The sequence below is a fragment of the Alnus glutinosa genome, chromosome 12 (genome assembly GCF_958979055.1).
Source record: "Alnus glutinosa chromosome 12, dhAlnGlut1.1, whole genome shotgun sequence".
In the NCBI taxonomy this organism is placed as follows: Eukaryota; Viridiplantae; Streptophyta; class Magnoliopsida; order Fagales; family Betulaceae; genus Alnus; species Alnus glutinosa.
In genome coordinates this window covers 21841840-21867067 of record NC_084897.1, presented here as the reverse complement: position 1 = coordinate 21867067, position 25228 = coordinate 21841840, and the positions used below count along the sequence as shown (strand labels likewise).

The following is a 25228-nucleotide window of genomic DNA, read 5'->3' as shown; positions in this document are numbered from 1 at the left end:
GACAAATTATAATTGATGAATAAATAGATTTTGTTTGAGGTGTAACTCCTCTTCTTCCTATCTCTTCTTTTGATAACAAGACTCTATCAAATTTTTATTATCTTTGGATTGTTTGACACAATTCCTTTATTTTTTTTTTTTGTTCTTCTTCCAAATTCTTTTTATCTTGTATCAATTATTCTTCACGCTTATTTATCATACTCATATTATATTTAATGACATGACTTGTTTAAAGTAACTTTTTCTTTTAAATAACTAATTTATAAAATTATTTAAAACATGTCGCATCAACCAATATAACACGAGTCCATCGTTACTCTTTTATAAAACCTAATTAGGCTTGCATTGAAGATTTGGTGTTGGGCCTTCAAAAAAAAAAGAAAGATTTAATCTTGGGCCGGGCCTGGTCGTAATGGAGCTAAGGCTTCAGTTCACTGTAGTAAAACCCGGCCATATGACTTGTGTAATTTTATCCAAAGTCCAGGGCCATTGTCGGAAATGAAATGAAAAAAACACATTGGTAAAACCCTAGCCGCCGATAAACACTCTTATCCCCTTTAAAACCCTAAAGCCTCCTTTCATCTCCAAAATTGCAGGCAGATGCAAGATTTCCAGGTGGATTGCTCTCGTTTTTCTTTCGTCTGTAAGTTTTGTTTTTTTCGTGTAAATTTGGAAGTGGGTATTATTGATTTGTTTTTCTTTGCGATGATGATAAATGTTTAATCCCAGCTCATTATGAGACCCTTTGAGGGTCTGGGAATAGTCTTTATCCACATTTCTCTGAGCCCATACTTTATTCATTTTCTTTCTTATATATATATATATATATATATATATATATATATATGACATTGTTTTGGATTTTATAATAAGTAATTTTATACATATTTTATTTTTTTGATGATACGGAGTTGTTCCCTATGATGCTTCAGAACCATGCTAATGCTGATAATTCCATGATTGATTCTTTCTTCATTCATTTACTGAGGGAAACATAATAAACTCTAGTTTATTTTCAATTTTATTTGAATTTGTATAATCTCTTATTGTAAATGTTTATTATTTAGGAAAAACATAAGAAAAATATGATTTTTGTAAATGTTTTTGCGTTGTATTGAAAAAAAAAAGAGAGTAAATTATTAGTGTGTATGCGAAGCCAAAGCCATTTTAACAAAATGATGTGTGCAAATACTTGCTTTGGTTCCTTGGTGCAAATTTTTCTTCCAATTAGAAAACCTGATTAGGCTGATTTTCGGTTGTTTAGGATTAGAAATCCAATTAAGACCTGTTTATGCATGTTTTTAGAGTCTATTAGATTTTTTTTTTTTTTTTTGTGTGTGTGTGTGTGTTTATTTATTGGCCGTATATTGATTGGGTGTTTGTTTGGCTGCCCGCCCTTGTATTTTGTTTTAATGTTTTAATGTATTTCTCATATTTCTCATAATTTTTTATTTTTTATTTAAAAAAATAAAACTAAAAGTGTCATCTTATATTGGTTTTGATATATCCAACATGGGAAAAATATAAGCATTTGGTTTTTATTACAATAAATGTTTAACTATAATATTATACATCACACAATCATGTAGGGAAAACTTCGGAGGTATCCTAGAGCTTTCATTATTTTTATAATTACTCCTTTAAATTTTAAAAACTCTTAATTTTGTGTTTCAATCTTTTAATTTTATCCTTCAGTTTGGAATTTAGGGTGTCAAAATTTTCAAAATACCCCTAAAGTTTTTTAAGAAAGATTTAAGTGTTGGCTAAGATTTAATGAAATTTTCAAAAGTATCCATGCATATTTGGATTTACTTTTTTTTTTTTTAATTTTTTTTTGAAGGTATTTTTGTAATTATGATAGGATTTAACCAAAAAAAAAAAAAATCTTAAGGGAATAGTGTAATTGAAAGATCTATATACTAATTTAATCGTGAATTTTTTTAAATTTAAGGGGTAATTGCGGGTGTAAAAAAGAATTTTGTTTTAGAGAAAACCCAAATAATTTTAGGGCCATGCCCCCTCCCTCCACCCTTGTAGATGGTGCTAGATGACATTGTTTGACTGGGATCTTTCAAAATATGGCCAAAATAATGTTAATAAAGTAATATTTGAAATGTTTGTATTTCACTTGAGGAGAATATTACAATCCTCACATGGTCGCATGTGCTCACATCACATACAAATAGCCATTGACTTGTGAGAGAATTTGGGCAGGAGAATATTACAATCCTCACATGGTCGCATGTGCCCAAATCACATACAAATAGTCATTGACTTTTGAGAGAATTTGAGCAGGTGATTGTGAGAGATCATTTATGGAATTCATCTAACCGGATAAGTGATTGGACAGCCTAATTTAGATAGAATAATTCTAGAAGTCGTTTTTGTGACCTTCCAAGAATGATGTGTCTTTTAAAATTACCACTTGATCAAAATTCAATAGTAATCAATCACAAGCTCAATAGTGATTTTAAAATTGAAGGACATAAGAGTGATAAGAAAATGACTTCTAGCATTACTCATTGGGATATGATAAATTACCACCACAAGGCATAACTTCTAATCACCACCTTTGTTCATATGACAATTTAGACTTTTACTTTATTTTTTATTTTTAGAAGAAAAAAAATATCTAAAGCTAGTTAAGATATCACCTTGCCCGGTGGTCAAAAGTTGAGTTTAGGAATAGTAAAAAATCATATCTCTTATTCATTTAGATATTATATGTTTACTTCTATATAATTTTTGTATAACTCTAACAATTTCTTTTTAAATTAATCATCGGTTAGAGTTGTATTATAAATATATTATATTTAATTTTTATTTGATCCGATACGTCTCAATTTTAATTTGAGATGGTCCTCATCGGGGTCATCCATTAAACAAAATAATATCGGATGACCGACTGATTTCCCTGAAAAGTACAACAATCCAGGCGTTATGTGTTTGTCGTTTTGTGTTTTCGGCTCAATGGATGAGATTATTCCTTAAAAATCTGTAAAAGCTCGACTTCTCTTTGCAGAAATATTAAAAACGACACTACACCCATGACCCAACCACCCGGCCATGTTAAACTACCAAAGCCATCCATGTGATGTTTGACGCTTTTTTTACTATTTTAGCTAAAAGTCGTACTGATCAACGGCCATAAAAATAACAATAATATATTCCCCCGACATGAGAAGAAGACAAAGAGTGTCCACATCACCCGAGTGTCAACATTGTGTAGTGCTCGGTGCTCGCGAGTCATCACGACTCGTGGGAGTGGCTGTCACTTTGGCTTGTCTTGGATACTCAAATCTAGATCTTCACCCACGTGTGCACATGTGGATTGGACTATTTTCCAAGTGAGGACCCATAATAAAAAAAAAAAAATTAAAAAAAAAAAAGGACCACACTTTAGATTAATTTTTGTGCATATAAGTAAGACACCATGATTCCATGATGATTTTTAATACCAACATGCCAATATTATTAAATACATGGAGTAGATTTTAGAAATTTAATTCATCTAAATATTTTTTGTTTTCCAACGTTGGTTATTTTAAGATTGCTTGATGCAACTCTGAGATCCCGATGAAATTGGGTGAGGATAACTGGATAAGGTCAATGTTTTGAACAAGATCAACAATCTACAAGAAAAAATATTAATTGTTCAATTAAAATAAATAAATAAAAAAGTTGTAGGGTCAAGAAATGATCAAATATCTTGTATGATAAAATAAGTTGTCCTGTCATTAGAATTACTCTAAAATAATCATAACATCGTAATCTATGATATTGAATATTAGCACCAATTAGAGATTTGTTGAAATTTTATGGTGTGATTAGATAGGGTATAGAGTACTATCATTTGTTAAAAAAAAAAAAAAAAAAAAAAAAAATGTTTTAATATACCCCAGTCAATTGTTGGGGGCGCTTTTTGGATTTGGACTCGGGTTCGTGTTTGGACTAGGTACATGACCAATTGTCCAATGCAATCTAATATGTAGGGGTGGGCATGGGGCGGGGTGGGGCGGGTTTCCGCATTTTTTGGCCCCGCCCCGCACCTTTGCGGGTTGGAAATTTCCAACCCGCAAACCACACTTATTAAAGAGTAACCGTGCGGGACGGTTCACTGCGGGGAGGGTTCGCGCGGGGCGGGGATTGCGGGGATTGCGGGGCGGGGCGGGTATTTTGAGTGGCATTTACGTAATTTTGATTTTATTTTGTAAAAAATAAAAAATTCAAAAAAAATACTGGTTTTTTAAATAAAAAATTAAATTCATATTTCCATTCAAGAACATTTTTCATGGATTAGCCTTTTAAACTAAAAGTCCTATTAATTATAAGATAAAATTCTAAGAAACATAATTTCTATTTTCTCCCATCAACAAAGCATAATGAATAAATGACAAGAATAAAAAGCTATAATATTTCACTATTCTATGTCATCAATTTTCTTGTCTTTTCCAAAAGTAATGAAAAGATTATTTCAAATAACAATACAATAAAAATGTATACACTTTAACATCCCATGAAATTGAACCATAAAAATTGTATTTCTCACACAATGAAATGAGTCCACTAGTTAGTAAACAACTAAACATGCAAAAATATAACAGTCCATTGGTTAGTAAACATGCAAAAATATAATAGTGAACCAAAACAATTTAAAACAAAAGGAAAAAATGAAGAAGATGAAGAGAAAGAGAGAGATTCCCTCTTCTAGCCTTCTAGTTTTCTTTCTTTCCCCTTTTTTATTATTATTATTTTTTTCTCCTCCTTTGTGCGGGGCGGGGCGGGGCGGGGCGGGGACCCGCGTTTTTTAAAAGTATAAACCCGCAACCCGCCCCGCCCCGCATAAATTTCTCAAATTAGGATCCTAACCCGCAAAAAATCTCGAAAATCCGGTCTTCTGCGGGGCGGGGTGGGGCGGGTGTTGCGGGGTGGGGCGGGTGCTGCGGGTTTTGCACACCCCTACTAATATGGGATACATCATCGCATACTAGTCAATTGCCCTATTTAATATGGGGATTTATGGATGCATGCTTTGCTAATTGCCCGATGTAATACATTCTAGGGTGCGTGATCATATACTCATCATTTTTCGATGCAATATTTTCTAGGGTACATGAACATGTATTGATCAATTCCCCAATTCATTCTGATATGGGGCACACGCCCTCGCATTGGCTGATTACCCAATATGATTGAGAGAATGAGAGCCATAGGTTATTGGCAATAGTGTTTCATAAGCCTGATTTGCAAGTTTTCTAATCATAGTGGATTATCTCCATCGTAGGCTTTCGACGACTTCATTTTGATCATGTTGCTTAGCAGGATCATCCCTTTAATTGGGCCTTCCACTAGCTTGGTACTAAGTGTGGGCCTGTCTTATTTGAGTTTGAAAGAAAATGGCCCTCAACATCGGCCTACCATTTTTAATTAGCTATGTGCAAGTATTAGCGGTGTTGAAGCTCGACATGAGCAAGGCCTATGATAGGGTAGAATGAGACTTTCTAGAGTCTATGCTTCAGAAACTTAGCTTTGCGGATAGGTGGATCAATCTATTGATGGGGTGTGTTCGGACTGTGACATACTCTATCCTCATCAACGGTAGGCCTATTGGGAGAATTATTCCCTCTCGTGGCTTGAGGCAAGGCAACCCTCTTTCCCCCTACTTATTCATTCTATGCACAGAGGCCCTAAGCTCATTAATCCGTACTGCTGAAAGAGCTGGAAGGATCACAGGTATTCCTATTTCTAGGGGAGGAACTGGGATTCATCACTTATTCTTCGCTGATGACAGCCTAGTATTCTGCAAAGCAAACCTTAGAGAATGGAGCCAAATTGAAGACATCCTTGAGCATTACGAACGGGCCTCTGGCCAGAAAATCAACAAGGAAAAGACATCCGTCTTTTTTAGCAGGAATACTTCCCCAGATGATAAGGAGGTGGTCCTTTCCAGGGTTGGTGCGGGTCTGGTCCAACGTTTTGAGCGGTACCTAGGTCTCCCAGCCCTAGTCGGGCGATCGAGGGTCTCTTCCTTTAATTATATCAAAGGCAGAATTTGGGCTAAGCTCAACGGGTGGAAGGAGAAATTCCTAACGCATGCCGAGAAAGAAATTATGTTGAAGGCAGTCATTCAAGCGATCCCGACGTATACGATGAGTGTCTTCCGACTCCCAAAGGCCTTGACCAAAGAGATTAATGCTATGATGGGGAAGTTTTGGTGGAGCTTTAAAGAGAACACTGATAAAATTGCTTGGATGTCTTGGAAAAAGCTGGGCAAAAGCAAGGACATCGGGGGGCTGGGCTTTAGAGATATCGACTGTTTCAACACGGCTATGCTAGCAAAACAATGCTGGAGACTCCAGAAGAGGCCTGAATCCTTGGCTGCTCGAGTTATGTGTGAAAAATACTACCCGAGCTCGAAATTTTTGGATTCTAATCTAGGAAGGGAGACCCTCCTTCGCCTGGAGAAGCATTTGGCAAGCAAAAAGCCTTCTTCAAGACGGCCTCATGTGGAGGGTGGGGAACGGCTACAAGATTAACCTGTGGAATGATAGATGGCTTCCAGATAATCCCCATAAAATTCTAGATCCTGTGAGGACGCTCCCAAGAGAGGCAAGAGTCGCTGACATCATCAATAGGGATGTCAATTGGTGGGATATTCCCCTCATTAAACAAACCTTCTCAGAGGATACTGTGGAAAAGATTTGCAGTATCCCCATCAATCCTAGGTCTCAGGAGGACAAGCTAATATGGGAGAGGACTAACAATGGAAAATTTTCGGTCTATAGTGCCTACCATCTAGAAGTGGGGAGGAGGGATAAGGAAAATTGGAGCACCTCTATGGGGAACTCTGTTTCCCTATTATGGCGTCGCCTATGGAGTCTAAATCTTCCCCGCTATGTCCTTTATTCTTGTGGAGAGCATGTAATGATATCCTTCCTACTAAAAATAATCTTTACAAGAGGAAAGTGGTTATTGACCAATTATGCCCGATATGTAATTCTGAGGTGGAATCTGTCGGTCATGCTTTATGGCGTTGCGTCTCCGCCCAGGCGGTGTGGTGCTGCTGCGAGGGACCCATCCAAAAGAGCTCTGTGGCGGCAGAGGAGTTCATTGATATCTTTGATGCTCTCTGCGACAGACTGGAGGACACGGAGCTTGAGGGGTTCGTCTCAATCGCACACAAACTATGGACCCGGCGTAATAAGGTGGTCTTTGGGGGCACAGTATTACCTCACACGGTCCTGATTAAACAGGCCTTAGAGCTAGTGGAGGATTTCCGGAAAACCCATCTGGGAACTGCAGAGTTAGGGCAAGGGGAGCTGATTTCTTATGGTAGATGGCACAGACCAGCGCTAAATAGTATTAAAATCAACTGGGACGCAGCTTTGGATGGCCGGAAAAAACTCATGGGTGTGGGGATCATTGCTAGGGATTGTCAAGGGGAAGTGAAGGCAGCCATGTGCGACGTCATCCCTTACATAAGGGACCCAATCATAGCTGAAGCCATCGCAGCACGGTTTGCGGTGCTGTTTGGCCGTAATTTGGGGTTTGAGTCGATTGATCTGGAGGGTGATGCCCGTGAGATTATCTTGGCCCTAGAGAACACGGAGGATGCCGACTCCATCCATGGGTTTCAAGGTAGATGTTGGAATCTTTGCCTTCTTGGAGAGTCTCCCACGTGAGGCGCGAAGGGAACATGGTTCCCATCTTCTAGCCAAATTTGCTTTGTCTCAACAGTTCTAGCGTGTGTGGTTAAACTCTAGTCCTAGTATGTTGGTGAATGCTGTAAATGCAGATATTTATTAATGGAATCCTCAGTTTCCCCTCAAAAAAAAAAAAAAAAAAAAAAAAACCTAGTCAATAGAATTGACTAGGTTTTTTTTTTTTTTTTTTTTTTTTTTTTTTTTTTTTTTTTTTTTTTTTTAGAGATACATAGACTAGGTATACATTCGGCCAAAATTAGGTCCGAAATATAGACTCAAAAGCTAATGATTTGAGCCAAAATGATAAAGTCCAAACTGCGAGTTCCGACCAACCACAAAAGGCCAATGCAAAAAGTAGAGTAGACTACATATAATAAGACCGACTAGGAGAGAAAACCTAATAGCTCGACGAGTCATATTATCATAACAAATGCAATAATTATAGCATCAAGGACAATCACTCTATGATTCGAACTCTACTTTACGCTGTGAGTTCTTACAAAGAATTTGACTAAGGCCATAATCTACGAGTAAGCAAAAAATCTGACATGGCACCTGTTAAAGGGTTAAAGCTATATCAATTCCACGTAAGGAGAGAAATATACAATCATTTCAGGTAAATAAATAAATTATAAAAAAATAAAAAAAAATAAAAAAAAATAAAAAAAAAAACCTTAACTCTCCTTAAAGCAATGCATCAATTTTTTTATTGCTAATTTAGAGTTCCTCCTCATTGTCCTGAAGTAATCTCTACAAGTTGTCGACAGTCTCTATCCTTTCTTACAAGTAATTCATTTCTGACCGTGCAATCAACATCTTGAGGATCTCCAATCTCCTGCACCATCTCATGCAATGATTAAAGCCATCGAACCATCCAAGGCTCCGAGCCCTTCTTCTTCCGGACACCTCCATTAATGACGGACTACCCCACACCCGAAAGAGATCGGTCGACTTGCGACGTGGCTAAAATATTCCGTCATAATTAAACTGTACTCAAGCTTGACACGTGGCTAATTTTTCCGACCTTAAACTGTCACTTTCCCTCGTATTTATATTCTCTTTTGTTCCTATAAATATTTCCCTCAATCATTAAACAAAACAACCGCATGTGAGTGTTTCCTAGTCACAAATCTGTGTTTCTCTCTCTCTCTCTCTCTCTCTCTCTCTCCCTACGACATGTCGGAAAGTCGTAACAGCTCTGAAATTTCGGTCAACATATCGGGAAGAAGCCTCAGCGGGATATCGGAAGTGGAAGCGATACGAGTGGGGGTGGATCTCGTATCGGGTGCCAGGCGAAATATCGGGTTCCTGAGGTCTGTGGCGGAGGCACAGTGGCTTCATGAGAAAGCTACGGTTGTTGAAGCAATAAGAAGGTGAAGAACGGCTAGCTCTAGGCTTTTTGTTGAAGTAATATGATCGGGCGGTGGGCCGGTTTTGAAAGTACTGTTGGTTTGATTTGCAGGTACGATGAGCTGTGGATGCCGTTGGTTTCTGATCTGACAATGGTTGGGTCATCGCCTCCTATGGTTCTTCCTCCTCTTGATGTTGAGTGGGTTTGGTTTTGTCACACTTTGAATCCGGTAAGCCCCAGTTATATCTCAGTAAAGTTTCCTTTGGTTGCTGAGAAAGCATGACAAAAGAAAATAAATGTCTTTCTTTTTCTTTTCTTTTTTATTTTTTTATTTTTTTATTTATTTTTTATTTATTTTTTTTTAAAAAAATGTAATTGCCCACATTTTGAACCCTAGTTGAAACAAAGATAAAATTAGTGATATAACTGATATATATAAAACTTAGGTGACGTATTTGGCTTAAGAAATAACACGCATCACTTACCGGCAAATAATTAATGTCATTAGTAAAAAAAATAAGACAATCATGTGCGATTCATCGGTAAGTAGAGACGATGCATTTATCGTGTCAGCCTTTTTTTTTTTTTTTTTTTTTTTCTGGCCTCTTGTTTTTTATTTTTTTAAGTGGGAGTGTAGATATGTTCATCTTAATCGGTACTTCTTTTGAACTTAATCGATACTTCTTTTGCTTTTGTAACCACTTCATACAGTCTCTGAAAGGATCAAGTCACTTGTTTGACTCGTCTCTTAATATTTGTTTGTATTTTTAAACTGTTTTCTTTCAATTTGAGTCTGTTGTTAGAAAGTCCATCCCATTTTTTATTTTTAGCTCCCTGACTCTTTCTTCCTTTTAAATCAAGAGTGACAAATGATCCTCATTTCTAACCATTTTCTCTATTAATTAAAAAAAAAAAAAAACAAGTAGTAACATATGGTACATACCGATGGTTTAATGGCCTTTCAAGAAAATTTTAAAGTGATCGGACATATACTAATGTAATTAAGAGTAGAGTTTGACTTGGTGGGCTCGGTGGCTCAATCGGACATAAAAGAGCGCTTCAATTTTATGATTTTTTATCGTCTACGCCTCTTCAATACAACTCATAACAAGCATGTACATTATATTATATGGTCACATTCTGCAAGAATAGATATAGTTAATCTCCACCCACTACCTTTTTTTTAATAATTTTATTTTACAATTTTTCTTTGCTTTGCCCAATCAAAATTATCAAATTATCAATTAGGGTTAAATCCCACTACCATACATTGTATGAGTTTTTAAAACAGCTACCAAAAGTTTTGAAAAAGTGAGATTTTTGATACCTCGGTTTTGGAAATTTGTTTTTTCAATAAAATCGGTGAACCTATCACGTCATAGTGGTCATGTCAGTCATCTACGGTCGTGTCAGGGAAATCTGTGAAGGGGGGGAGGCGCACGATCGTCGTGGTCTTTTCTTTTTCTTTTCTTTTTTGCACTCATTTTGTTTCCCGTTAACGTGGAGCTGAAAATAATTTGACGTGGCTGCAAAATTCAGCTGTAGACATGAGATTTTACCCTGTTAATTAAATAATTAATTTATAATAAATAATTTAAGATGGCATGAAAATAAAAAATCTTAGATTCATCATTTATTTCTTATTTTAATTTACATTCTTTTATTTGATTATGAAGTGACCGACGACACCGTTTTCCAGGTGAGTTACCGGCAATATTGCGAGTTAAGGTTCTCAAAACTCGTCGGAAAACCGGCGATTTTTGATGAAGAGAACGAAGAGTATGCATTGATGAGATGCAAAGAAATTTGGACACGTAAATACCCATCTGAGCCATTCGAAAATGAAACCGATTCGGATATGCCGATCCCAGTTGCCACAAACGAACAACTTTTGGTGGACGTCACAGAGCATAGATTCTTGTATTCCAAGTTTTCAGAGGCATATAGGTCAGAGATTGTGTACCTAATTGCGGCGAGGCAAAGGTACAAGGGTTTTTTGTGTTTGGTGCAGAGATTTTCCGATGAGTGTTCTCGTTCGGTGCCTGCCTCAGATGTTCTACTCATGTGGTTGACACATCAGGTTGGTTTTCTTCTCTTTATCATTTTTATTCGCTTTTTAAATCGATATTATTTTTCCTAAATTGTTTGTACGTGTTAATTTTGGGTGATTAAGAAAAATTAGTAAGGGTGAATTTTGATTATGAGCCCAATGAGAGAATTGGCTGAGTTTAATGAAACTATATCCTAAAAGAAAAGACAAGACATAAACCCAGGCATATGGAAAATTAGAAGAGAATTAAGATTGAACCTAGCTAAAACTTCGTTTGGTTTACGAAATGAATATTCGATTAGAAAATGGAATAATTATTATCGGAAATAAAAGAGAGTGAAATAGACTATGTATTTATACTCCTTAGTTTGGTGACAACATATATACTTTAGTTGCAATCGAATCAAAATTATTAAAAAAATCTCACATTATTATTATTTTTTTTAAAAGAAAAAACTTGAATTAGAAAGAAGAAAAAAAAAAAAAAAAAAAAACTTGAACCTGGAGTGTTCCTCGGGGGAGGTCGCCACCACCCCCAATGAGAATTTGAAGACGCTTGGGGGTCCATCACGAGGTGTTCCGGGGGCGGTTGGCTCCAAACTGTGGCAATAGGTGGTCGGCCAACCATAGTTTAACGTTGGTTTGCTTGTTTATTTCTTTTTCTTCTTTTTTTTTTTTTCAAAGATTTTTTTTGATAGAAAATAGAAAATAATTAATGGGTTTTTTAAAAAAATGTAGTCTATTCCTTTTATTATTTTAGAGGAACAGGTATTCTTCTTCATAAGAAAACAGTTATTTCAATGGGAATAACTACTCCAAGGAATAGATCCCTACCAAATAAAATAATAACTATTTATATGGAATAGTCATTCCATTTCAGGGGTTTATTCCGCGAACTAAACGAGACCTTAGGCTTTTGTAAGGTTATTATATATATTATTAATTGTAAAATAGAAAACATTAAGGATAAACTTTGCTTACCCCCTAATGTATAGGTGCTTTTGTAATACGTGTATCCCATGTTTTAACTCATTCTAATTACACCCCTGAATTAGAGTTTAGGGTTAAATGGTGAAATAGTAAAACAGAAAAATAAAAAAAAAAGGGAAAAAAAAAAAGAAAAAAAAAAAAGAAGTTCTTTACGGCTGGCTTTAGCTGTAGGTCTACTTGTTTTATACATATTTTTTTAATTTTTAAAATAGGGGTATTTTAAGAATTTAAGCATCTTCTATTCAAATTTAATAGAAAATCCTAACGGAAGCGTGACATTGCAAAATCTTAAAACGTGGGCATTCGACATTGCAAATTTTTAAAGTTCAAGACTATGATTGCAAAAAATCACCTAAATATTGAGGGGTAAGGGAAGATTTCCCGAACATTAAATTATTCTTTCGTAACTAATATGCCACAGAATTTCTCTCTCATTTTTGTTAAAATTCAATATCACATTCTGACTTGGTTTTCACAACTAAGGTAAGACTTGGTTTTCACAACTAAGGTAAACATGCATGATTTTTTTTTTTTTTTTTTTTTCATTCAAATAAGTATCTCCCTAATTGGAGTATGATTCTGATTTCTGGTATGCAATAAATCAGACCTACCCAACAGTATTCGCAGAGGACTTGAAGGAGATGGAGGGTGATATGGGGAAGGTGGTGAGTGTGTGGGAAAGTGTGAAGGAAAAAGAGGTTAAAGAGACCAACATGTTGTGGGAGAGGACATATGATCAGCCTTATGAGAAAGCTGGTGGAGAAGTCTTAGAATCGGATAAAATTGGCCCAGTCAAGCAGCAGCCAATTCACTGGGAGGTATCAAACACAGATGTTAACACCAAGTACAAGTCCATGCTACCAAGGTTCTTACTTGAGGTCAGTTTAGCACTCACTCTTTTTCTTGGTGTATTCTTCAATGTCTAGGGCATGATTATTATAAGTTTCCACTGTGCCCTTTCAGTTAAAGCAATATGATTTCTTTTTCTAATGTTTGTTCTTCATAGTTCCTGTATTTCTTTTTTCTTTACCTTTTATTAAAGGATTTGAGAGTTTCATAAATAATTGGTGAGTTAATATTCATGATCAACTTCCAAAAGAGTTTCATGAATAAGTGGTGCATTAATGATCAATTTCCATAGATATCAATATTTATTGTTTCAATGGAAGAAAGATGAAGTAATGGAAATTTTTTCTTAATAACTATTTGACAATATTGTAAAATATATTTTCTTCTACAAATTTTCATCCTCTTTGGGAAACTTAAGAGAGTAGTAAATTATTTTACGTAACTATGCTGATTTTGGGAGTTCTTTGTTGGGGTGCCCCACTTCATCTTGCTGCTGTGGGTTCTAGATAGTGAGTGAAGTTCAATAAAACTCAGTTTAATTTAGCAAGGTTATTTAGTTAGATATAACTCAATCAAAGCAAGCTAATTAGGGGCAATTCAGTTGGGAAAGGCAGCTCCATATGAGAGCACTAGTTATTTAATTAAGGGTACTCCATGTATGCAACTGTTGTGAGTGCACTTGTGAGGTTTGTGTCCTATATTAAAAAGATGTAAGAACTATGAGTGGTAATATAACATAGTTGAGCCCAAACTAATAGGCTTAAGCTTTTTTTGGGTTGTGTGGTATCTCAGAGCTATGTTAGCCTTCCGCATTGCTGACATGAGTGTCTTTGTTTGACGCTTTTGGTTTGACTATGGTAAAAGAGTGTGCGGCAGCTCTTGAAGTATGTGTGATACTCTTGGTTTGTAAGAACTCACACACGAGAGGGAGTTAGGTCAATGTGGAAGTGACTTACAAGTGAGGGAGAGATTTGTTATGAGTGCACTTGTGAGGTTTGTGTCCCGCATTGGAAAGATGAGCACTTGAGCCCAAACCCATATGCTTAAGTTATTGGGTTTTGTGGTGTCTCAACATGTTATACTAGGCTCACTAAAAAAGACTCCCCAAGGTTTCAATCTCTTCAACAGCAACAAATGTAAGCTTAATCAATGAAATTTAGTTTCTGATACAAGTTCAAGGAAATGTCCTTTTGTTTCTGCAACAAAAGACAAATAGAGGTGCTTTATGTCTGCATTAGTGAACCAATTGCGCGCTGTTATTTTAAACACAGGTATGTGTGTTCCTAAAGCTCAACTCTAGGATGAAGCCTGCGCAACAGGATGTTACATGTGAATTCCTCCGTCTTAGCATGTTAAGATGTCACAGGGAGTTGAAGCTTGATAAATCCATCTCGGACTTCCGCTATGATTCTTGGCATAAAGCTTGGAAGCTCTATTGTGAGTTTGGAACAAAGGGAGTCGTAATTGAGCTTCGTCGTGAAGGTGGCCACTGTTTCAAAGGAAGTAGCCTGCAAGCAACTGTTACATTCCATTGGAATGACTTGCTAAGAGCACATTCTTTAACTTTGGAAAGAGAAGTTGCTCAACAAGCAAGAATCGTCGCTTCAATAACTCCACCGGTTCAAGCACCTTACTTGTTGAAATGTGTACCTGACCGAGTGACAGATAATTCAGGGGCCATGATATCAGATGTGATTCTGAGAATGAATAGGTATCGGCCTCAAGAAGGTCGTTGGTTGTCTCGGACTGTTCTTGATCATGCAGGGAGAGAGTGTTTTGTCGTTCGAATGAGGTGAACTTTCTAAACTTCAACTTTTTTTCTTTTGAAGAAAAATTTCAATCCTTTTGAGTGAATATTATGGTACCTTTGTCTGTTACTTACTAGCACAATTTGAATACTAATTGTAGGGTGGGAGGAGGGTTTTGGAGAAGAGGAGGTGAAACTCCCACAGCTGTGAAATGGGATGATAGGATTATAGAGATACGAGAAGGTTCATGGTCTTATGTTGCTGGTCCCATTGGGAGAGCCCCAGGTGCGCTGTATATAATTTTTCGCTTTACTAGTTTTGGAAAAGGTGCATCACATCCCTTGGCTGAGATGCAAATGCAAATGCAAATGCAGGTGAAAAGCAGAGTACATGAGAAACGGTTTTTTTTTTTTTCTCTTTAAAAATCAAACGATGGTTTCTTAAGAAATCATATATATGAATGCTGGCTCTTCTGTTCTCTTTAAAGAATCAACTTTGCATTTCTATAGAAATAAATTGTAAACATTTGTGCTGCCATTGTTGCCATCTAGTACAGAGAAAGTGGTTGGAACGGCAACACCAAAAGAACCACCAGAACAATGGAAAGCTGCATGGAAATTTTCAACAGGAGATGAACTTATGATAGGGTGGGAATCATCAACATCTCTATCCAGCCTGAGTTTTTGTCTGGGAAATCAAATGTCTCCAGAACCATCGGTAGGGTGGAAATTTAGTTCTTTTACTCTGGCAATTATTGGTTCATAATTTAGATTATAATCCAATCATTTGAGGCAGGTGAAGCTATTGAAAGGGCGAAAAATGCAGTATCAAGTAAAGAACATTAAGTCAGAGAACAAGAAGGAAGAAGAAGGGAAAGAGGAGGAGGATGAAGAAGAGGAGGGTTTTGTAACGCTTGTTAGGTTCACAGAGGAGAACCCAATTGGAAGAGCAACAGCTCTTCTAAACTGGAAGCTTTTGGTAGTTGAATTGTTGCCTGAAGAGGACGCAGTAATGGTCCTTCTTTTATGCATTTCGATACTCAGAAGTGTATCAATGATGAAAAAGGAAGATGTGGGGTGCTTGCTAACTAGGAGAAGATTAAAGGAAGCAAAGCTTGGAGCAAGAGATTGGGGTTCTGTAATACTTCATCCTTCTTCATGTTCATCTTCTATTTCTTCACCTTATCTTCAACCTTGGTGTTGGAATGCCAAGGCAGTGATGGGATCAGATGGAGCAGATCATATCACAAGGCAACCGGCTTTTAATTACTCACCAGTGGAAGGCAGTGATGATTTGTACAAGCGAGGGATTATAACATGACAAGACCAACTGTTTTTTTTACAAGTAATTTTAAAATTAATGCATGGATATATGGTTGGTATACAGAATCTAGTTCATTAATTCCTTCTTGCTTAGGATCTAGGAAGCATGTGCTCCTCCCATGAGAACAAAGAGACTTTTTAAGCATAAGATTTACATGCAATTTGTTAGTTATTATCCAATGAACAAAGTTTTCTTTCTTAATTAGGTTAGAGAAAATTCCTCCAATTCAATTTATTAACTTAACATGTATCTCTAAAGCATATCATTTTTTTTTTTAAATGCACGTGAGAATTACATATACGTAAGAGAATTTCATTTAAAAATGTAAGTGAGATTTAAAAATACATGAGAGAATCTCATGTTAAAGGGACTTCAGTTGGTTTTTTGAATTTAATCAACTTTTATTCATTGGTCAAGAAAATAGAGCAGATTGCTCTAACAAAGCATCACTAATGTAGCTTGCAATTTCTTCCAATCGAATTTCATTTATGACTTGTTTAACTATAGTCTTAGCAAAGTCATGTGTCGTAGAATTTGCCTCCAGGTGGATGTGTACAATCTGACAACTAGCCAAAGTAACAATAGTCATCCGTGTGTCTTCTACCAGCTAGCTGTTCATATTGACAGAAGCTGCGTCCTGTAAAATTCAGAGCATTTATCACTTAAAAGCTTGTCTTCTTTCAAAATGATGTGTTGAAAGCCCAGTTCTTTACTAAAGCCCCCTGCGTGTGATGCTGCCAAAACCTCCGCTGCAACTGGTTCTAAATTTCTTATTTTTCTCATACTCCTGGCCAGTGGCCCCCAAGGACTTCAGTTGTTACTAGTCATGTAATGAATATTCTACAGACAAATCAACACTAAAAAGGTATTGGAATTCTAAAGTATGCTCTGACTAGCAAGGTTTTCAGCTTCATAATTTCTTGGGTTGAGGTAATAGTACATGAAAAATGGATTCTTTGACATGTTTAGATAATTTGTGCATGGAATAGAGGATTTGAAAGCGCATAAATTAGAGGGTTTTGATTTGAAGTTGTGATTGGTGCACAACACAAGATACATAAGGTGTGACACATGTAGTGGGTCCTACTCACATAAGTCCCACCCCATATGTCTTGTGTTGTGCAAGAGGGTTTTGATTTGGAGTTGTGATTGGTGCACAACACAAGACACATAAGGTGTGATACATGTAGTGGGTCCTACTCACATAAGTCTCACCCCATGTGTCTTGTATTGTGCAAGTATTATGATTGTATTATGCAAAAATATTTTTCCTTTGATTTGAAAGTGCATAAATTAAAGGGTTTAACTCGAGTCTTAATTTGCATTTGATATGAAATTATACCCAAATTGGTGATAAGACAAATCAATTAAATGGGATGTGCATACATTCTCACAAACAAAATATATTTTTAATCTTCAACAATTTATCTTACACATCCTAAGAGAAGTGGAAAATGCCAATAATGCTATACCACCCCAACCCTTATAATAAGAGAAGTGAAAATCCTCATTTAAACTGTAGCCAATGGCTTAAACAAAAACAACCTAAGGGGACTAGTCTACTAAGAGCATCCCCAATAGCTTTATTATTTTGCATTCTTAGCTAAAATAACTAATCATTCTTTCAAAAACCCTCTCCATCCAATTACGCAAATAAAAAAATAAAAAAAAAATAAAAAAAGAAGCATTTTTGCTACAGTGTCACGCTACAATTCTTAAAATTGAGATTGTTCATTTTAAAAATTTGCCATGTAATCTACTTTGAGGGGAAAAAATTTATATATATATAAAAAAAAAACAGCTTCTTCAACAACCAAAATTAGGGGTGGTTGACTACCCTAAGAAGGTGGTCCAATTACCCCTCATAAGCCTTGAAGTGTAATCGAACCACCCCCTCCAGACTTGAAGGGGTGGCAGATCACTCCAAAACTTTTAGAGGTGATAAGATTATCTCTGAATTCTCGAGAGGTGGTTGCCACCCCTCATAAGCTTTGAGGGGTGACCAATCGCTTATTTCTAAAGGCTTTTGAGGTGGCTAAATCACTCCTTCAAGGCTTTTAGGGTTCGCCAATCATCTCCTTAATATTTTTGGGGAGGTCAGCCACCCCTCATAAGCCTTAAGGTGTGGTCGAACTACTCCTCGGAGAGGCCAAACTCTTTGAAAACTTTTGGAGGTGGTAGGATTACCTCAAAACTCCCAAGTGTTGATTGACCACTGCTCGTAAACCTTGAGGGATGGTCGGTCACTCACTCCTAAAAGCTTTTGAGGTTGCTGAATCACTCCTAAAAGCCTTAAAGGGTAATCGAACCACCCCTAATAGGGGTTAAAAAAGTAAAAATAAAAAATATGATATGATATAATAAAATCTTGACTATTCATTTTAAATAACGATCATATTTTAAAGAATTACATATATACACAATTTCACCCTTGCACTTTCTGACTTGGCTTTTAATATTAGCGTTAAATTAAAAGTGGCTTCAAAAAATGTGAAATAAAAAATGTGAAAATAAAAGTGTGTGAAGCAAGTCTTATGCGAAATTACAACCATCCTGGTAAATTTATACAAGAGTAATGATTCACTACCACCTAAATATATAACTTTTTACCACCTTACCTATGTGGCAAGGTGGTCCCCCACTTTAATTTATTTTTAAAAAGTAAAAAAACTTAAAAAGTAGTGGGGGACCACCTTGTCATATATTTAGGTGGCATTGAATCATTATTCTTTATACAATGACCATAAGAAAATTTAATCAAAAAAAAAAAAAAGAAAACGAAAAGCCAGTGTCGGAAATTGCGTTAAAGCATGTGAGCAGGTGGCTGTGGTCCCCACAACCTTCCACTTCAGGCAATAGGCTGATAGCACATGTTCTTTCTTTGTAATTATATTGTCAAAGTCAACAAAGATAGGTACGGTCTTTGCACCTCTGGTGGGTCCCTGAAACCGCACCGTACGAAACAGTACTCCCTGACCTTTCTAGGATCCGGATCTCACCTTAGCCTCCACTTGCCACGTGTTCTCTCCAATGTCCCCTCTGTAGTCCGTACACCTCCACTGTTTGATTAAGAGTCGCCGAAACAGGTCGCAATCCAACGGTCTAAAACCATTCTCATTCTCTCTCTCTCACTATCACTACTATGGTAAACACATAAACCATCTCTCTCTCTCCCTCTCTCTACAATTCTTTGGCTCCGCAAAACTCCGATTTACTTCTCCGATAATAATGTCGTCGCTTTCTGTATTAACCGAAGACCTGTTGGTCCGAGTTTATACAAAACTTAGCTCCGAGAAGGACCGGAAGACGTGGCGACTCGTGTGCAGGGACTTCCTCCGAGTCGACTCGACGACCAGGCAGTCCCTCCGAGTCCTCCGCTTCGAGTTCCTGCAGAGCCTGCTCTCCAAGTACACAAACCTCGATTCGCTCGACCTCTCGGTCTGCCCGCGCATCGAGGACGGGACCGTGTCGGTCATACTGTCTCGTCCCGACTCAAGGAATTGGACTCGGTACGTGACCCGGCTGACACTGAGTCGCGCAACCGGGTTGAGATACTCGGGGTTGGAGATGCTGGTATGCGCGTGTCCGTCTCTGGAGGCACTGGACGTGTCTCACTGTTGGAAGTACGGTGACAGGGAGGCGTCTGCTATATCGTGCGCCAAAGGGTTGCGGGAGCTGAGGATGGATAAGTGCGTTGGTGTTACCGATGTTGGGTTGGCGAAGATTGCCGTTGGGTGTGGGAGACTGGAGAGGCTGAGTTTGAAGTGGTGCATGGAGATCTCTGATCTGGGTGTCGATCTTTTGTGTAAGAAATGCTTGGGTTTGAAGGCTCTTGATGTGTCATATCTAAAGGTTTCTCTCTCTCTCCCTCTCTCTCTCTCTCTCTATTGTTAGAATGCTATAAACTCCATGAATGATGATGTTTCAGTGAAAATGGGCACTGATTTTAATTTTTTACAAGCCCTTATTCTTTCAAAGACTGATTTTCACAGCTATGTCATCTGAATTGAATTGTATCGTATATCTTAGTCGTATAATAGCATTACTCTTGTGGTGTGAAAATGTGGGTAAAGGGATTTGAAATAGGAGTTCTTGGATTTTGGAGTTAAAATTTAAAGCTAGTTCATAATCTGGGACATGGGTTCGCTAATAGAATAGAGAAAATGTAGGTAATTCATGGCTTCATACAAAAAATTAAAATGAAGGTAATGAGGCTAAAGTAAAGCAAGGTGGTGAATTTCAATTTCACATTTGCTCTTTGTATTGGTTGTTTTTTCTTTATCAAGTTCTGTAATATCCTGATCCCATATTGGGAAGAGATAAATAGCTCACATAGAGTGAGTGGTTTATAAGAGATAGTCATGAGTGCTAAGTCTTCAGTTTTATTAGGTGAAACTAGGCTTTATAAGAGATTTTAGAGAAGTTTCAAATTGACTAATCATTTTGGAATGATAGCACAGCTAGATGTAGCTAGCGCTTTTCTTTGGGTCGTTACAAATTCATTCTCCCATAGAAGCAAGTGGTCCTGGTGGATGCTTGTTTGGTTGATGAGAAAAAGAAGGAAAAGGAGGAAGTCGAATTTTTCTTTGAGAAATGCTACATGTACTTAAACTTTTACAAATGGAGCCTTACAAAGATGATGTAGAGCTTATTCATTGATACCCGTAACATTTCTTTTTATTAATTGTTTTCATCGTCTCCAATGAATAAGCTCTACATCAGTTAGTAAGACTCTATTTATAAAAGTTTAAGTACATGTAGCATTTGTCTTTTTCTTTAGAGAGATAGACAGACAGAGAGGGCTAGCGCCACTATTTTTCTTTTTCTTTGCTAATTTTTTTTTTCTTTTTTTTTCTTATCCCTTCCTTTTTCTTCTAACTTGAAGTTTTCTTCGGGTGTCATTTTTCTAGGTTTTTCTCCATCTCTTCGTACAACTAAAAGCTATGTGCAGGAAATACTAGTACTACTACTATATGCCTGTTTTTTTTTTTAGTTTTTCAGTGATCTCTAATTTTTCTTTTTCTTTTTTCAAAATAGTACAATATTCTTTTTCTTCTTCTTCTTCTTCCACTTTCTCTGTTAGGATGCTGATTGCTGAGGAAGTGGAAGAAGAATTGCAAACGAGTTAAAGTTTTACATGCTAGATTTTTATGGTTTATCTGCCCGACTGAGGGCAGTGTGACCGTTTGGTTGAGTTGAGCTGAGAACATCATATTTTGGCGACCAAACAGCATTCTAAATATAGATTGAAAAAACTGTTCTATTGTTTACCTTTATTTTTCCAGCAAGCAAACAGAGGTTTTTCGATTTAGGTGCATTTTTTCCTTACAAAAATACTTTTCTTGTGAAATATGACGCATATTACTTACCAAAGAAATATGATGCATTGCTGGGTTTCAGGTTACGTGTGAATCTCTACGTTCAATTGCTTCTCTGCCGAAACTGGAGGTTTTGGCCATGGTGGGGTGCCCTTTAGTAGATTATGTTGGATTACGGTTTCTTGAAAATAGATGTCCTTTGCTACAGGTGAAATATTATATAGTTGGGTTGAATATTTTACACATAAGATGGCTGACATAAGTAATAATTAATTGTAATGTAAAACTGTGTGATTTTCAAGGGCTGCAGGTGATTGATGTTTCAAGGTGTGATCTTGTTAGTACCTCGGGTTTAATATCTGTAGTTAGAGGACGTAGTGGCCTTCTGCAGCTCAATGCTGAATACTGTTTTTCAGTAAGTGAATTGCATAGCTCTTTGGTGCATGTGTCTGGTTTCACTGATATTTCTTTTTGTAAGCATAGTTCTTAATTCTTAGTTCTTGGAGTTACCTGCAGGGGCTTACGGCAATGGCTCTCCACTGCTTGAAGGACTTGAAGAATCTGAAAACAATAAGAATTGATGGGGCTGAAGTTTCTGACTCAAGCTTCCAGGTCATCAGCACCAATTGCAAGTCGTTGGTGGAAATTGGGTTGAGCAAATGCATTGGGGTGACAAACATGGGCATCATGCAGCTAGTTTCAGGCTGTGTAGATTTGAAGATTGTCAATCTAACATGTTGCCGCTCCCTCACTGATGCAGCACTTTCTGCTTTAACAAACTCTTGCAGGAACCTTGTGTGCCTAAAGTTAGAGTCTTGTGATATGGTCACTGAGAAGAGCCTCGATCAGCTTGGATCATGTTGCTTGCGACTTGAGGAGCTTGATCTCACAGATTGTTGTGGGGTAAATGACAAAGGCAAGTTTTGAAAGTTATACCAGACGAGTGTTATGTACTAACTATGGTCAATTTGCCTTCATTGATTTTAGAAAATTTGGTTAATATGCATGCCGATCCTCCATCTGTTTCATTATCTTAAGCCTGCATTAGTTATGTCCTTGTTCAAATTCATTGTCGCACTTTCATTCCAAATAATCTCTGATACTTCTGAGAGTAATGCTCTTCTTATCTGCAGGACTGCAGTATTTGTCTAGATGTTCAGAACTTTCATGCTTGAAATTAGGACTGTGTGCAAACATAACAGACAAGGGATTGGTTTATATCGCTCGTAATTGTACAAAAATTACTGAACTTGATTTATACCGGTAATCTAAGCCCACAAGTCAATTTGATTATGTATTGAGAGTTGAAAAAATAGTTAAGGTGAATTTATTGATTGATCTTTCTGTCTTGGGTTGCAGCTGTACAGGTATAGGAGATGATGGATTAGCTGCGCTATTGAGTGGTTGCAAGAAATTGACGAAGCTGAACTTGTCATACTGCAGTGGGGTTACCGATAGGGGGATGCAGTATATTGGGCATTTTGAGGACCTCTCTGACCTGGAGATGCGCGGACTATTCAACATCACAAGTATGGGTTTGACGGCAGTTGCAGCTGGGTGTCAGAGACTGGCAGATTTGGATTTGAAACATTGTGAAAAGATTGATGACTCAGGCTTCTGGGCACTTGCCTACTACTCACGGCATATGCGACAGGTGTGGTTTCCTTATCTTGAATTGGAATGAGGGTTGTTTTTCAGAAACAGATGGGATTAAAAACTATTCTCGTCTAATGTAACCATCAAGCTTATAGCTATTTGACAATGATATCTAGGATTAGGGGGGAGTTGGCTGGAATTGGAAATGAAAATTGTGTGGTAATGCATGTCATACCATTCCCAGTTCATTATTTTGCTCTTGCATTTTCAAGGTGTTTTCAAGACTGTATCACTTCCTGTTCTTTTTCTTCAATTGCTTCTATCTTCTGTTTTATATGTTGAAAACAAATTTGGTGTAGAGAAAGGAGGAAAAAAAGAAGATGAAGGGGTCTCAGAAAGAGAGACGATTTAAGAATAACTAACCTACCGGATGGGTAAGCCACACTGTGGGGTAGCTTCCATTCTTTTGAACACTGTATTTTGAACATTTAGGCAAATAAGAATTGGAGTTTTCAAGGTCTCTTGAGTGGTTTACTTTTTCCTTTCCAGCACTTGAAAGCCACCGAGGGATCCTTACTCCTTTGATAGAGTTGATAGCTGTCACCTCCCACAACAGATTCAGAGATCCACTGCAATAATACCCCACGTTCTCCACTTGTGTCTTACCCTTTTCCTAAGTTTTTTTAGCAAGCAAAGCCTATATGCCACAGTTTTGCAGTGGATTCTCCTCTTACATATTTTCCGAACTTCAAAGAGTAACATTCCTCAAGATTCAAATGTTATCATGCTCACTTGCAAGCTTTATCCTCTTCGGAATCGTATCTCTAGTTCTGTGTAAATATTGTCTGATTAAAACTAAATAAAAAGTGAATGCAACAAAAGAGATTTTTTCTTTTTCATCAAATACAGGACCCATTTTCTGTATAAATTGCCTTCTTTTTTGACTGCATATTAACTAGAATCCTTAAAGTGGAAAATTTTATGAGGTAGTATATGCAGCATGTTTGAGTAAGACAAATAAAAATGTGGCAGTTTGGAAGTCCTTAGCAGAGATTATTATAAATCGGTGGCGAGATAACTTTCTTAAGCTAGCTAGCTATCTCTTCTTCTCTATGTAACGGAACCCTATATATAGTACCTAGTTTGCCTCTTGCCCGTGGTCCCCAGAACGCTCCAAGTTGAGAAAGGGTGGAGAAAAAACGTATTAGTAGCTTATATGCCATGGGAGGGTTACAATTCTGAGGATATCTCTTGTCAAAATAGTTGGGGTTTATTTGTATTTAGTTTCATAAAACACGTGTCAACATTTTTTTGTTAAACGTTCATTGAATTTGGATCTTGGAAGAGGGGTTTGAACTGATGTATTATATAAATGGTGGCAGATAAATATGAGCCATTGCGCCGTCTCAGATGTGGGGCTTTGCATGGTGATGGGGAACCTAACACGCCTACAGGATGCCAAGCTGGTGCACCTCACGAAGGTCACACTAAAAGGGTTTGAGCTCGCACTTAGGTCCTGCTCTGTGCGGATCAGAAAGGTTAAGTTACTTAGACCGCTCAGATGCTTACTTTCTTCAGAGATACTCGAGACCCTTCATGCAAGGGGTTGCAAGATTAGATGGGATTAGAGTACTTTACATCTCAAACGATATTTGCAAGTCAGAAACAACCTTTTGTCATGGGTTTTCTTGAATAATCTTGCAGGTCCCCTACTTCTCGCTTTGGAGAAAGGGTTTCATTTTCACCTAAAGTTTGGGGTTTTTTTATTTTTTATTTTATTTTTTGAAAGTTGCTACAATAGTTTAATACCATAATTGCATGAGATAGCATTTTTTTGTTTGTTTCTTTTGACCTTTTTGTGTGTGTTTTGATCCTTCCCTACTAAGCCATGCTCAATTGGTCATTGAGCATATGGCTTTAGAAGTGAGGCAGGATCTGTAACTAGTATATCTTTTCGATCCAATTATGAATTTTTAAATTTGATGAGGTCACATTAACATGTTTACTCCAAGAGGGTTTTGCTTTCTTTATTTATTTTTCCCCAAAACATAAAATGGTCCTCTGTTTTTATTTTTCATAATTTTATGAGGTAATATGAGAATAGTCCACGCACTTCTGCTTTTCTGAGTCCGTATATTAGGACACAACTTGCTGACAATTTTTGATGCAACCCGAGAACCGGACACATAATCGAAATTAGCGGGTGAGGATTAACTTATATAGTCTTATATCTATTCTTCGATATGACTCGAACCTCACACGTGAACACGAGCTGTCTGTGGTTCTGGAAAAGATGGTCC

At 37.1% G+C, this 25228-nt stretch overlaps 3 protein-coding genes and 2 non-coding genes across 8 annotated transcripts; all 5 read left to right on the top strand.

The window, feature by feature from the left end:
- Nucleotides 1–698: 698 nt before the first annotated feature.
- On the top strand, nucleotides 699–792 carry LOC133853107 (small nucleolar RNA snoR69Y). Its single transcript, XR_009896223.1, has one exon. It is a non-coding gene; the product is annotated as a small nucleolar RNA snoR69Y (small nucleolar RNA).
- A 121-nt stretch (nucleotides 793–913) lies between these two features.
- Nucleotides 914–995, top strand: LOC133853109 (small nucleolar RNA snoR53Y). Its single transcript, XR_009896225.1, has one exon. It is a non-coding gene; the product is annotated as a small nucleolar RNA snoR53Y (small nucleolar RNA).
- Nucleotides 996–6860: 5865 nt separating this feature from the next.
- On the top strand, nucleotides 6861–7682 carry LOC133852660 (uncharacterized). Its single transcript, XM_062289424.1, has one exon. It carries the CDS (start codon nucleotides 6861–6863, stop codon nucleotides 7680–7682), a length of 822 nt encoding a protein of 273 aa, XP_062145408.1.
- Nucleotides 7683–8799: 1117 nt separating this feature from the next.
- LOC133883062 (glycine-rich domain-containing protein 1) lies at nucleotides 8800–16185 on the top strand. 4 transcript variants are annotated; one of them, XR_009902809.1, is made up of 8 exons: nucleotides 8800–9076; nucleotides 9166–9283; nucleotides 10754–11134; nucleotides 12700–12972; nucleotides 14215–14735; nucleotides 14852–14976; nucleotides 15243–15408; nucleotides 15487–15625. XR_009902809.1 is itself a non-coding variant. In XM_062322253.1 (8 exons), exons 1-8 carry the CDS (start codon nucleotides 8880–8882, stop codon nucleotides 16009–16011), a joined length of 2301 nt encoding a protein of 766 aa, XP_062178237.1. In that variant the 5' UTR covers nucleotides 8802–8879; the 3' UTR covers nucleotides 16012–16185. The 4 variants fall into 4 exon arrangements, 3 of the variants coding, with proteins under 3 accessions (XP_062178237.1, XP_062178238.1, XP_062178239.1); XM_062322253.1 differs by having other exon boundaries at nucleotides 8802–9076; nucleotides 15248–15408; nucleotides 15487–16185; XM_062322254.1 differs by lacking the exon at nucleotides 8800–9076 and having other exon boundaries at nucleotides 9164–9283; nucleotides 10731–11134; nucleotides 15248–15408; nucleotides 15487–16185.
- Nucleotides 16186–18249: 2064 nt separating this feature from the next.
- LOC133852659 (F-box/LRR-repeat protein 3) lies at nucleotides 18250–25020 on the top strand. Its single transcript, XM_062289423.1, has 8 exons — nucleotides 18250–18282; nucleotides 19087–19866; nucleotides 21415–21540; nucleotides 21643–21747; nucleotides 21849–22248; nucleotides 22466–22595; nucleotides 22692–22986; nucleotides 24311–25020. The coding sequence occupies exons 1-8, from the start codon at nucleotides 18250–18252 to the stop codon at nucleotides 24554–24556; spliced, it is 2115 nt and encodes a 704-aa protein (XP_062145407.1). The 3' UTR covers nucleotides 24557–25020.
- Nucleotides 25021–25228: the final 208 nt, after the last annotated feature.